Here is a 14,598-nt window from a genome sequence, read left to right on the forward strand (position 1 = left end):
ACACCTGCAAAAATGTTAGGGATTGTTTATGCCGCTCGATTACCTAAGGAAATATGAATATACGTTTTGCAAGACCTTGACATCGTCCATATTTCTGAGAAGACTGCTGTTGCTGTGAAAGCATGTTAACTTCTTTTTTTTTTGGTCCATGTATTTTCACAACTGCGAATGGTGACTGTATTGTTTTCTTCTGATGTTATGTTCGCTTTACCCCCCGATGCTGTTGATTACTGGAATTCACTTTCAACCAAAAGTAATCTTGTGAAATGGATGCTAATGACAAACGCTGCAGATAACCAATGAATTCTTCATAGAGACCATTATTGATCTAATTTTTTAACAGTATTGTATAATGCTCTTTCACTGTGAAGTATGTGGTGCTGAAGCCGAAGCACAATACACAGCGAGGGTAGAGTGAGGCTGGAGATTGCAAGAGAGTGGAGTTGAGTGATACAGCGAGCACATTTACAGTGAAGAGAAGATGACAGGCCAAAAGAACAACACAAGTCAAACGGGAAAGTTGAAGGGAGAACTGGACTATGAGAGTAAAAGTGGTGGAGATAATTTCAGATGGACGATTAGGTTTTTTGGGTGAAATGCTGTCGAAAGAGGTGCGTCTTTAGATGTTAACGAAATGATAATATTAGAGCTTGTTCTGACGCAATCTGATGTGAACTGCACACACTACTTCTTTCTCATTTTATTTTGAGTTGAGGGTATATTGGTGAAAAATGACACAATCACAACCCTCTTAAAGCTCCCCAAGTGCATTTGAAACTTAATACTTGACAATTGTTCTCTTACAATTGAGTTATTTTAACCAATTTATTTTGTTGACAGAAAGTGCATTAACAGTATTATATTATTGTGTTTTCATGTAAAACATTTTTCTTTCTTTGTTTTAAAGGCCAAACTGTTTTCAGATAGTAGTTCAGCACTTTAGTGAAGAACATTACATCTTTTACTTTGCAGGAGAAACCCCAGAACAAGCTCAGGTGAGATACTTTCTCTCTTCTTTCAAAGTAAGCTATTGATTTAATTAGATGTATTTCTGATCTGTTCTCACATGCCAGTGGCAATAAAATGGATGTCCTGGTGCATGCAGTGGAAATTTTATTTGTGTGGTCTAACTGCGGGGTGACTTTGCCTTTTATAGTAATGTTTGAATGTGTATTTCAACTGCGTTATACTGCAGCTGCTGCCCACACTAACGAAATCGGCCAGTCCAATAACAAACAAATGGCTCGGCTGTGTAAAGGGTTGCTGCTCTTGCTACAGTTAGGCTACTGAAAGCAAGCACTGACTCTAGAATGTTGAATTGCCTTTCAAAAGTAATTCTGGCACGTGATGTGGAACAGCTTTTATAGAGTATGCGAAAAGCTCCCACAGTCTTCAGTCCATCTCATTAAAAAATACAGTATTCTTCAGAAATCTTGTGCCATTATACTCCAATAAGTGTAAAGTTTAACATATTGCCTGGTTCTGTTCCAAAAGGTAGGGGATTTCAGTGGATTTGGTGGTTCAGAGTTGCTCATCTCCAGTACATCACCATGAGTGTATTAGTAGTCTCGGTAATAGTCCAGAGTATCTTTAGGTTGTGGAAATGCTAGGTATTCCCTAGTATTGGCCACTGTGTGCCAGTGGCTTGTCTGTCTCATTTTTGGTGCTGCTAATAAAAGGGTGTTTAAATGCTGTTTCCAGAGCCCCCTATGTAGGACTTTTTCCCAGTCAGACCCCAAATATGCTTTGCTAAAGCAAGCTGATGGATTTTGAACATCTTGCCATCCAACTTAACATCCCAGTCCAACATTAACCTCACTATCCTGTATCTTGTAACAAAGATGGGTAATGCATTTTTGCCATCTCATGCATTATCTGAGTTTTTGTAACTGGGTTGAATAAGGGGAGTAGTTCTGACTATTTGTTGTCTTTCCACGCTGGCATAGTGACATCCCAGACTTAGAATCCTATGTTAAAGATGTTGTATGTAGGAAGCTGCCTTTAAATATACTATATCTAAATGAGATATAGTGTGCACAGAGTCCAGGGGTTCCCCAGAGGCTTAAGTAGATAATACTAATGCTTTCTTTTGTGATAGTGTGGTCGAGCAGTTAGGCTTATTATTGGGTAGTGCAAAGCATTTGTTGTTCTCACACAGACAATAGAAGAAGCACACACTCAATGACTTGACTCCAGACCAGTTGTTTTTATATAGAAAAATATCTGTTGTTAATTTATATCTGATAGAGACTTCTAGTTGCAGATTCCTTATCTTAGAATTTTCCCCCAGGCATCAGACTGGATCCGGAGATTTTTGTTCGAGCAATACCCTTGCACGTCAGTAGGCGGCGTCGGTCGACTCCGCAGGCGTCGCGGTTGCCGTGATGACGTCGGGAGTAGTACATAGACGCCGCCCTCGCGCAGTGGCGTCAGTTCTTTTCTTTCCGTGCCACGCACTTATCCGGAGAAGAACTACCCTAGGCTAGTTTTTTGGCTGAATTCGAGCGTTTTGTCGAAGTTTTCTATGTGCGACTTTGGTGCGTCAAGATGTCCCCGAAGACCGGGTTCAAGCCTTGTGAGGGCTGCCATCGAACAATGTCAGTGACGGATCCTCATCGCATTTGTCTGTGGAGCCTCGAGCGCGACCATGACCCGAAGTCGTGCTCCGAGTGTCGGGCCATGCACCCGAGGGCTTTGAGGGAGCGGTCCCTAAAGCTAATGGCTGCCCGGCACTCCACTCCGCGTGGGTCCCGGTCTTGCTCGAGAGGAAGGTCTTGAGATCGTTTGCGGAGTCATCACCACTCGTCTTCTTCTAAATCCTTGGGTCAAGGTAAGAAGAAGAAAAAGTCAAAGAAGTCCCATTGCTCTCCGACTTCGCCTCATCGCTCGGCCGCTGCAACGTGGGACGAGCATCCATGCAGTAGGCCTCTGTCCTCGGAGCCTGCGCCTGGGTCGACTCTGCGCTTCCCTGAGTTTCCCAGAGCCGGAGCGACTCCCCCCTCCCCGCCCAGTACGGCGCCATCGGGCCCAAGAGGTTCGGCTGTGGGGCCTTCGGTTTCCGCGGCGGCGGCGGCTTCGGCCCCGGCCATGGAGGTCACCTCCGGATTTGTGCGTGGATCCGTACCGGTGCCGGTCGCACCATCGAGACCTTCCCCAGCACCAGGTCGATAATCGACGCTCGCGACATCGGTGGTGCCCACTATCGCCGTCGACCCAATTCTTATCCCCGACGACTCGGAGTCGGAGCGGCGTCGGCTGACGCCGTCTTCAGCTGGGCCTATTCGCCCCAGGTTGGATTAGGACCCTTTTTTCTGTGGGTACGAATATGGGGAGGAACTGGAGGGGTCGCTGGACCCTTATGAATACCAGGATGACCCTGCTATGGACTGGGCACAGGATTTGGACGAAGCCAGTGGTCTGGATACGTCTCCTGAAGCTGGCATGCTGTTTCCTCCTACCGTGGCTACGACGGAGGGAGCAACTTATAGTATGGTGGTCAGTAAGGCAGCTGAGGTCCTCTACCTTGAGCTTCCTACTGTATAGGTCAGTTCTAATCTCCTGACGGAGGTGCTTCAGCCTGGGGCTTCTACTTCAGAACCCCTTTGACCATTTAATGAAGCCCTCACTGATGTCTTTTTGGGTACATGGTCCAAACCTAACACAGGGGCTCCTGTGAACAGGACTATCGCACGCCACCATCGGCCCGCGCCAAACAACCCGAAATTCCTGTCCCAACACCCCATGCCTGAGAGTCTTGTTATCCCTTCTGCACTCCCGGATAGGGAATCCAAAAGGCTGGAACAGTTTGGCAAGAAGTTGTTTTCTTCGTCTAGTCTAGCGCTGCGGTCTGTGAACACCACATGCCGTTTGGGCCGCTAAACCCACTCCCTGTGGGATACGGTTGCGCAAGTCCTGCCACAGATACTGGAGGAAGTGCTATCGTCCCCCAAGCAGTGAATGATGGGAGAGACGCAGCGAAGTTCACTATCTGTTGTGGGCTGTATATGACTGACTCTCTGGGCAGATCGGTTGCAACGACAGTGGTCTTATGCCGACACGCCAGGTTACGCACTTCTGGTTTCTCTGGGGATGTCCAACAGTCACTCATGGACATGCCCTTTGAGAGATTCAAGGATTCCCGTGCTACAGCTCGGTCCCTCAGTTTTTCCTCGGCCTCTCGCCCACCACAGTCCGCTTTTCGCCCCTTTCGTGGTCACAGAAGGGGTGCCCTGTCACGCCCTCCACACAGCCACCGTGCCACGCCTATGTGTGGCTGAAAGCGCGGAATCCCACGTGGCCGCGGGATAGGGAACCAGAGGTCTGTCCAGTCCACCTCTACCCCAGCTGCAGCCTCCAAACCCTCCTAGTCCGTCCCCTCACTCCCACCCAGTTGGTGGCAGGATCCGCCATCACCTGCCCCACTGGGAACATATCACCATGGACGGGTGGGTTTTGCAGATCATTCGGAAGGGCTACTCCCTCCCTTTCGAATCTCCACCACACATGCCACCATCCTTCCATCACCCTCCGGAGGATCATTTGGCGCTTCTCTGTCAGGAAGCCTCGGCTCTCTTGTCCAAGGGAGCCATAGAAAGGGTCCCTGTGCCAGAAGTAGGTTGTGGTTTTTATTCCCGTTACTTTCTAATACCAAAGAAGGACAAGGGCTTACGTCCTATCCTAGACCTTCAGGACCTGATCCGCTTCCTCAAGAAGGAGACATTCAAGATGCTCACCCTGGCTCAGGTTCTGTCTGCCTTAGACCCAGGAGACTGGATGGTAGCGTTGGCCTTGCAGGACGCTTATTTCCACATCCACATCCTGCCTGCCCACAGATGTTACCTACGATTCATGGTAGGTCATGGGCACTTTCAGTTTACTGTGCTCCGCTTCGGCCTTGCCAGCGCCCCTCGGGTGTTCACAAAAATGATGGCGGTGGTTGCAGCTCATCTGCGCAGGTTTGGGGTCTCAGTCTTCCCCTACCTCGACGACTGGCTGTTGAAGGCGAACTTGTCCCAAACAGTCATTTCCCACCTTCAGACTACGGCGAACCTCCTGCACACGCTGGGGTTCACTATAAACGTGCCAAAGTCACACATGACTCCCTCTCAGACGCTCCCTTTCATCAGAGCTATTCTGGACACAGTGCAGTGTCGGGCTTATCCTCCCGAAAAGCGAGTCCAAGACATTCAGGCTATGATTCCGATCTTTCAACCTTGGTCTTGGGTTTCAGTGAGACTGACATTGAGGCTGCTGGGCCTCATGGCCTCCTGCATCCTGCTAGTAACACATGTCCTGAAGTTCCAGTGGGCGCAGCATCAGGGGAATATCTCTGACATGGTCCAGATCTCGGAGGGGACTGTAAAAGACCTGCAGTGGTGGCTTTCAAATCCAAATTGGGTCCACAACTGATCCCTCTCTCTTCCCCAACCAGATCTCTCCATAGTGGCAGATGCGTCACTTCTGGGTTGGGGTGGCCACATGGGAGAGGGGGAGATCAGAGGCCTCTGGTCTCCGGCGGAGTCGGGGCTCCATATAAATCTGCTGGAGCTCCGGGCGATCAGGCTTGCATTGAAAGCATTCCTTCCCTCTTTCAAAGAAAAAGTGGTGCAGGTGTTCACGGACAATACTACCGCCATGTGGTACTCCAACAACCAGGGCGGGTGGGGTCCTGGACCCTTTGTCAGGAGGCACTGCGCCTCTGGACATGGCTGGAACATCAGGGCATTGCCCTGATGGTTCAACATCTGGCGGGATCCCTCAACGCCAGAGCGGACGTACTCAGCCGTCGATGCACAACCGATCACGAATGGCGTCTCCATCCGGAGGTGGAGCAAGGTCTCTTTCGGCAGTGGGAGAGCCTTGATTGAATTTGTTCGCCTCCGCATAGAACGCTCAATGTCAGCTGTTTTGCGTGTTGGAGTTTCTGAGACGGCACTCGCTCAGCGACGCTTTTCGTCTCGAGTGGACCTCAGGCCTCCTTTACGCTTTCCCACCTATCCCTCTTCTCCCTAGAGTTCTCAAGAAAATCAAGAACGACCAGGCCAAGTCATCTTGGTGGCTCTGAACTGGGCTTGAAGAGTGTGGTATCCAGAGCTATTGAGCATGTTTACCGATCCTCTACTCAGACTGCCTCTTCGGGAGGATCTTCTGTCGCAGCAATCACCTGAACCTGTCCAACCTCCGCCTTCATGCGTGGAGATTGAGCGGCAACAGTTGACGGCTTTTGCCCTTCCAACCGAAGTCTGCAATTTTATCTTGGCAGCCAGGCGTCCATCGACTAAAACTGTATACGCCTGTCGTTGGAATAAATTTGTGGCATGGTGTACCAACAAATCTGTCAGAGGTTCTTCTGTTCATTCTTTCTTTAGCCCAGCAAGGCTCTGCTTTGGGCACCCTTAAAGGGTATTTATCTGCCATTTCCGCCTTTCTTAGGCTACCTAATCACCCCTCACTCTTTAAATCTCCTATTGTGAGTAGGTTCCTAAAAGGGCTCACCCACTTATTTCCTCCCAATCCATTTATCATGCCTCAGTGGGACCTTAATCTTGTACTTACTTATTTGATGTGCACCCCCTTTGATTCAATGCATAATTGTCCCTTGTGGCTCCTGACCTTCAGAACTGTCTTTCTGGTCGCTATCACCTCTGCTTGCAGGGTGAGTGAGCTTCAGGCCCTTTCTTCAAAACCTCCATACTTGTCTATACACCCTGACAAACTAGTGCTATGCACCAGAGCTTCCTTCCTTTCGAAGGTGGTTACACTATTTCATGTAGGCCAGTCCATCACTTTGCCTACCTTCTACGCACCCCCACATCCTTCCTATGAGGAGGAGAGTCTCCACCGTCTGGACCCAAAAAGAGCGTTGGCGTTCTACTTCAGTCGTACAAAAGATTTCCAGGTGGACGATCAACTCTTCATTGGCTATGTGGGTGCGAAAAAAGGGAAGGCGGTGCAAAAGCGACCATCTCTCGATGGGTACTTCTTTGCATCAAAATGTGCTACGCTTTGGCTAAGAGGCAACCTCCTGAAGGCTTGCATGCTCATTCCATCAGAGCAACTGTTGCTTCCACTGCGTTAGCATGCGGAGGTCCTGTCCTGGATATTTGTCAGGCAGCTACGTGGGCATCCCTGAACACGTTTGCTAAGCATTACTTCCTGGATAGTCAGGTCCGTCAAGACGGCTGCTTTGGTCGTTTGGTCCTGCAGGATTTTCTAGTATGATTTTGGTTCGCAGCCCACCACCGAGGATGGCATTGCTTGGGTATCTATTCTAAGGTAAGGAATCTGCAACTAGAAGAGTCTATCAGATCTACAAGTTACTTACCTTCGGTGACGAAATATCTGGTAGAGACCTATTCTAGTTGCAGATTCCTTACCGCCCACCCATCCTCCCCACTTTTTAAATGATTTCTAAGGACAGGGATTCCCCCTTTGAGGTCCTTAGCTCTGGCGCACCAATCTCAGTGTTCTTAGCGGCTCTGCGCTCTGGCATGGAAAATCATTAAAAGAAGCAGACATCAGTGCATGAGGGCGGCATCTATGTACTACTCCCGATGTCATCACAACGAATACGACGCCTGCGAAGTCGACCGACACCACCTACCGACGCGCAAGGGTATTGCTCGAAGAAACATCTCCAGATCCAGTCTGACACCTGGGGGGAAATTCTAAGGTAAGGAATCTCCAACTAGAATATGTCTCTACCAGATATTTCGTTACTGAAGGTAAGTAACTTGTACTTCTAGAACCACAAGATTCAAGTTGCAGGTAGATACATTAATAAATATGTATTTCAAATATGAATCAATATCACTTTGATTGGAGTTGGTAAGTTGTACCGTTTTGGAAAAAATGACAATAATCTGTTTTAAAAGTTGATACTGCAATTTTCAGAATAGTTCCTGGGTGGGAAGAAAAGTTAGTACGTTTTACAGGTAGGTACACGACTTACAATTCCAGTCTCCGGGAGTTAGGAAGTCCACAGGTTGGGGTTCAAGTTAACCCCAAACACCCACCACCAGCAACACGGGGACTGCTGGGAGCGGAAGTCAAAGTTGAGGCAAATTTAACATGGGGTCCTATGGAGACTGATGGCCCTCGGTTTCAGATCTGCTTGCAGGTAAGTACTCGCGTCTTCGGAAGGCAGACCTGGGGGTTTTAGAGGAGCACTGGGGTGTTGTGGGGGGGGGGGGTGGTGATTGGGTGGAGGTGCACAAGTAGGCACCAAACTCATACACTCTGCGGCCTTGTGCAGGGTGCAAACATAGCATCTGGCTTCCCAATGCTTTCCTATGAGGAGACCCCGGGGGTCACTTAGATGCTGCAGGCTGGTTCCAGGGGGTCGGATTTGACATATCACAGGCTGTGCAAGTAGGAGGGCCGTCTGCTGAATGTTGCTGCACCGGTGCTCAGGCTCTCCAAGGCCTGGGGGATGGGGGTGCAGTGTTCCTTTAGGCGTCGGATATCTTCGTCCAGAGCTCTCGCAGTCATGGGGGCTCTCTGGATTCACACTGCAGACATCGTGGGGGACAGGAGAGGTCAACCCAGGGTGGGCACTTGCTTGTAATCGCCTGGGGATCCTCTCTAGTCGGTTGTGCCACCTGGACCTGGGCCGTGGGCATCTGGTGCAGAGTAGTCAAGACTCACGGTCCGGGGAGTTCTTGGTCCTCTGTGATGCAGGCAGTCCTCTGGAAGTTTGGCAGATGTGGCTGGACCCGAAGGATGCGTTGCTTTCTTTTTCCAGGTTCTCTAAAGCAGGAGACCAAGTCAGTTTGCGTCTTCCTTCTTCTCTGCTGGTGTTTCAGCATAGCAGTCCTTCTTCTTTCTTGTCGGTCACCAGGAATCTGATGGCTTGGGTTCAGGGGAGCCCTTAAATACTGGATTTAGGGGTGTTATAGGGGTCAGAGGGCAGTAACCAATGGCTACTAACATGAGGGTGGCTGCACCCTTCTTGTGTCCACTCCCTTTGGGTAGAGGAACACAAACCTAACCCTATTGGTCCCTGTCTTCCAAACTAAGATGGAGTATTCTGAAGAGAGGGCAGTCACCTCAGCTTTGGACACCTTAGGATTGGTCCTAGCTCGGGTGGTCACTCCTTCCTGCTTTCCCCAATTTTCCTGCTGGACTTGCCACCAAAAGTGGGGCTTTGTCCGGGGGGTGGGCAGCTCCACTAATTGGGGTGCCCTGGGACACTGTAACAAGAGGCCTGAGCCTTTGAGGTTCACCTCCAGGTGTTACAGTTCCTGCAGGTGGGAGGTGTGAAGCACCTCCACCTAGTGCAGGCATTGTTTCTGGCCACCAAGAGCACAAAGGCTCTCACCCCATGTAGCCAGAAACTCGTCTCTTAGTGGCAGGCTGGCACAGACCAGTCAGTCCTGCACTAAAGGATTGGGGAAAATAAAATACATGGTGGATCTCTAAGATGTCCTCCGGGTGTATTGTTCAATAAATTCAACACTGGCATCAGGGTGGGTTTATTGTGCTAAGAGGTTTGAAACCAAATTTCCCAGTATTCAGTGAAACCATTATGGAGCTGTGGAGTTCGTAATGACAACTCCCAGACCATATACTCAATATGGCTACATTGCTTTTACAGTGTCTAAGATTCTACTTAGACACTGTAGGGGCATATTGCTGATGCAAGCTATGCCCTCACCTGTGGTACAGTGCACCTTGCCTTAGGGCTGTAAGGCTTGCTAGAGGGGTGTGTTACCCCTGCCACAGGCAGTGGTTGTGGGCATGGCACCCTGAGACGCGTGCCATGTTGACTTTGCCCTTTTCTACTCACGAGCACACACAAGCTGCAAAAGCAGCATGTATGGGCTTGGTGAGCGGTCTCCCTGGGTGGCCCCTTGGGGACTTTCCCTTGCCACAGGGCCCTTGGTACCATAGGTACCTTGTACAATGGATTTAGCTGGGTGCCATGGATGTGCCAATTGTGTAAACAAAGGTACAGATTTTGGGAAAGAACACTGGTGCTGGGGCCTGGTTAGCAAGATCCCAGCACACTTTCAATCAAAGGAGGCATCAGTATCAGGCAAAAAGTGAGTGTGGGGGGGACGGTAACCATACCAACAAGAGCAATTTCCTACACTGTAGGTAAGCCAGAGCAAATTTTTCTCTGTTGCATGAGGGTATTGCTTTGGTTTGATTAGAATAAGGAGCTTCCCAGGCTTACAGTTCATCCTGTTCACCTTACACATTTACAAATTATTACGGTGAAAATGTAAAGGAGAAATTGTAGGCCTGTACCTGTTACCATATCTCCCTCTCAAAAAAGGGGGCATTGCTGTGCACCAAGACAGTATAAAGTAGCTTCGGAAGCACTGCCCGTCATTGCAGAGTGTATAAGCAAATAAATCTTTGAAAGATGACACCAGAGATTATTTTGAGATTTCTGAAGGCATGCTTGCTAACCAATAGTTAAAAGGAAATTGACCTGCAAGTGAAAAGAAAAATACATTTCTTATATGTAGTTCTCGTATACTAACGAAAATAAGTTGTATTCATCCTCTTTATAAACTTGATATTAAATTGTCATCTTCTTCTGTAGCTGTGCAGCTTGTAATTGTTTCTGATGTAGGCTGCCAGGCTGTAAATATTTGCTTCCTCTACTCCCATACAAAGTAAACTGCTACTCCTCGTGCGCTGCTCACCAACTTCGCAGTATTTAAATTCTACTTCTGATGAAAACATCTCTCTGCTCATTTGTAACCTTTCAAACATCCCAGGATTCAGACTGGATATAGAAACTTTTGCAGTAGCTCTTTGACACTGATAGGGAGTGCTGATTTTGTGTTTCCACCAGAAACACCACCATAGTGGAGTCACTAAAGCCATAAAGCGCCCATCTTGGCTTACAGATGTCAGTTCTCTTTTTTGCTCCTTGTGACACAGATTTGTACGTCTCTTTTAAAAATCTCTTCAAAGAATCCAGAAAACCGCTTAAAACCTGGCTTTTTCAATGCTTTCTTTCTCAGTTGGTCTCTTAGTTGGCTCTGCATCAGTCACTAGCGCCAAGACGTCTTTTGGGCATATGCCCGCTCTACAAATTGTTTTAGTTACTTCCATGTTTCTTTAACATTTTAATAGCAGTGCTATAATGTCTCTATTTCAAATGTTCAGTGTTTAAGCCCTGTAGGGACTATGATGGCCAGATGTGAATCTCCACAACACATGTTATGATGCCTGGGGTTAAAGCTTGACGTGACGTTGTATGAGTCGTGTTACATGCACACCATAGCAATAAATGAAAGACATGCAAATCTGTTCATGGTCACGGGCCATACGCTAGTCCCGTCTCCATTCGAGCTCTTCAGAGTTACCCTTATAGACATTCTCCAAGGAAAAGCAATGCAAGCATAAGAAAAAAAGGGGCTATAGTGACCCCTAAAGCGGCTCTCGTTACGAGATTAAAAGCTCTCTGAAGCCAGGTGAGTGGCCTTTCGACCCTTAACTGACTGAGGTCAAATGAATAGCTCCTGCAGGGCCATTGGGCCTGGGCTGATGCAGACTCCTTTTCTCCCTTAGAAACCAGCTCTGGAACGCCATGTCCCACATGCCTAACCAGAATTCCCTACTCCGGTATCAGACACTGCATTCTCTTTCAATGCAGCGTTTGACATTTTTAGAAGGGCAATGGTCCCCCCTCCCCTGCCTTTGGGCCATATGGGACCTCTAGGTAAGCTTTTCTGATTCCTGCCTCTGCTGACAACACATTTTCTGATACTGAAGCCAGTGCCAGCTGCCGCTTCCATCACACTGTTTCCGATGCCCCTGGTTCCGACTCAAATGACTCAGAAGCCTAGACTGGACCAAACTGTACGTGAGCCGGACACTCCATTAGTAAATTCACAGAGAGGTCCAATGATTGTTGAAAGACCAGCAAAGCAGGAAGGTCCAGAATCGTGGGTCAAGTGACTATATGGAGACTGTTCATAAAAGGTTTGATACTGACTTTAACCCTGTCAAAGATTGCAGACATGACACCAGCACCAGTGACACTGCGTAACTCAGCCACCTCATTCCTATTACTCTGTAGCAGGGGTTCGAGATCGGAGAATAAAATGGTCTATGCAGTGTGCTTTAAAAAAAAAAAAACTGTTTGATGACGTGTGGCTGTAGATGCACATGCTTTTGCATAAGTCTGCCATATAGTGTTGGGTCTGGAGTGTTACAAATTATTTTTTTCTTCAAAAAATCCTTTCGGTCACGCTATTGAGTGACTCCTCCTTTCGATGATACTGCTCATTGGCATCGAGTCCTTTGTTAAATTATTTTCCCTCCGCCGTCGAGTTCAGAAGTGTGTTCCTCTCATTCTGTTATTCCTCAGCTCGGTCTATTCCAAACTGCTCTTCTCCGTTTTTCTTTCAGCAAGGGTATTGTAATTCGATCAGGGTTTCTCCACCTAACGTGGTTGATCCAAATTTCTGCGGCAGGACTCAATACCCTTCGGGCCCGAAAAGCCAGTCTAGGGCCTATTGATGGAATGGACTCCATTTCAGTTTTGCACTCTATGCCATTTGAAATTCCCACACAGCGACCAACACCTGGTCTGTAACTTGTACCTCTCCCCGAACCATGAAGAAAGCTGCGATGCCTGACGGTCTTTTCAATCCAAAAAGACCCCCGGGACTGAAGAGCACATCGGTTGGCGATGGCGTCAAAGACACCAGGCGACACTTCCAATATTTTCAGGGAAGAGCACGCCCAGGAGGAGCTCGAATATGAGGACGCCTTCTTCATAGAAGATTCAGAGTCAGAGGTCCAATTTGACATAGAAAGTCAGCCTCTCAAGTCAGTGCAACCTGTGAGTACATCAGCCCCCACCTCCCAAACAAAAACTCCAAAAAAGGACCACAAACAGGTCGTCAGACTGCCACTGGCGTTGGGCCGTGGTCGGACCCAAAAGATACTGTTGGATGCACCAAAAATTGCCAAAACTTAACCGTCTTCGACCTCCGGATCGGCAGCATCCCACACAGCATTGGGATCGACTCAACCCTTCGATCCGAGCTTTCCAGCAGTGACCAAGAAGCCTTCCACTTCACCTTTGGTCCAACAGCCAAATCTTGGACAGGTGCGGTTGTTGAAGTGTGAACTGGAATCAGCAAGAGCTCATTTTCTGCTCTCTCCATGATCAAGGAGGTATTTGTAGCATTGTTGGAAATTGTTATGTAGTCTGAAGTAGTGTTGTTAATTCTACTTTGAAAAGGTATGTCCTGTTGGGTAGTGAGAGGGAAGTACCTAAGGGACCTCGGGGTCTACTGTGCAGGATCGGCCACATGGTGAACTTTGACGTCATCAATGGAAATGAATCTGTTCTTGGTACCAGGCAGCGGTGGTAAGATGACAGCTCTTGTACTCCCAGGACTGGGACTGGTGCTCTGTACGATGGAACAAATTCCCTTTTCACAGTGATCTTCTCACAAACCAGATCCCCGACTTTAGGAATCCAGCCAGTGGAAGTTGTTGGTAAATCCCTTATTCCTAAGGTGGCAGCACTGGCGGATGATTTATCATCACAAAATTGCTGAAGCTTCTGTAAAACAGTGAGACGTTCATTATGCCAAAAGGTGTGTCTGCTGCCACCAAACCAGGGCCATCAAGATCTGAGACTTACATAGGTATCCCAAAGAGAACCTCATAAGGAGTGCGTCCCCCCCCCCCCCCCCCAAGGACCTTCTTGATAGATGATTCAGTGCTCTCTGGACCCCATATAAGTGATGAGGCCAACTGCGGCCAGAACCTAATACTCTAGCTGTTAAGGACGGCTTTAGATCACGGTTCCGCCTCTCCACGACCGAAATTCCCTCAGGAAGGAATGGTGAGGAGTAATGGAGTTCAACACCCATCGTCACCATGGTGTCCCTGAATGCCTTAGAGGTGAATGCAGGGCCCTGGTCCGAATGGAATGCTGCAACCGCATATGTACCAATAAAGATGAGCAAGTCTTCTATAACAGTTCTAGCACCAGCTGACCGCTGAGACCGTACCCACAGGAATCTAGAACAAGAATCTACACTCGATCTCCAACCCCAGGAAGTGTAGGCAACATTCTGTGAACTGATGTAGTAAGAATATTTTGTATGATATGCTTTTGGAAGAGACTTGCCCTCTGCCGAAGCTTTCATGGCAGTCAGAATTTCATTATCCAATCTCGTCGGGGAACGAGCCACTGCAGCCACAGAAGCTGTAGCTACTGCGGATTTGGCTGCTTCGTCAGCCAAAGTGTTACCTACATGTTGGTGGCCCACTGTATGTTCTACATGGACACATGGTACCTTATCCTTGAGATCAGCCACACTCCCCCCACAATGTTATGTGTTTCATGGTGTTCCCCTTGGAATCTCTATACCCGTTCAGCTTCTAATGATTGAGGTAATCATTGTAGGACTGGACGCAGTGGTGTGAGTCACAAAGCCAGCAAACTTGGCTCTGTGTGTTCTAGTGCTAGAAGAAAGGCTTTAAGTTCAGCCAGCTAAGCTGTGCACTCCCTTAGGGTCTATGTGCAGGTATTATGAGGGTGGAAAATTCCATCCTTCACCACTCAACTCACGGCTGCGCAAGCAGCTGAATATTGGTATTTGGTACCTACAG

At 48.3% G+C, this 14,598-nt stretch overlaps 1 protein-coding gene across 1 annotated transcript in view; it reads left to right on the top strand.

Moving 5' to 3' along the window:
- The window catches only part of RASA1 (RAS p21 protein activator 1), a 700,806-nt gene that overhangs the window by 231,815 nt on the left and 454,393 nt on the right, over positions 1–14,598 (top strand). Inside the window, exon 12 of the mRNA XM_069224876.1 lies at positions 908–995. Within this exon, the coding sequence (XP_069080977.1) occupies positions 908–995 (88 nt within the window). The remainder of the gene's footprint in view (positions 1–907; positions 996–14,598) is intronic.

This window comes from Pleurodeles waltl, chromosome 1_1, assembly GCF_031143425.1.
Source record: "Pleurodeles waltl isolate 20211129_DDA chromosome 1_1, aPleWal1.hap1.20221129, whole genome shotgun sequence".
Lineage (NCBI taxonomy): Eukaryota > Metazoa > Chordata > Amphibia > Caudata > Salamandridae > Pleurodeles > Pleurodeles waltl.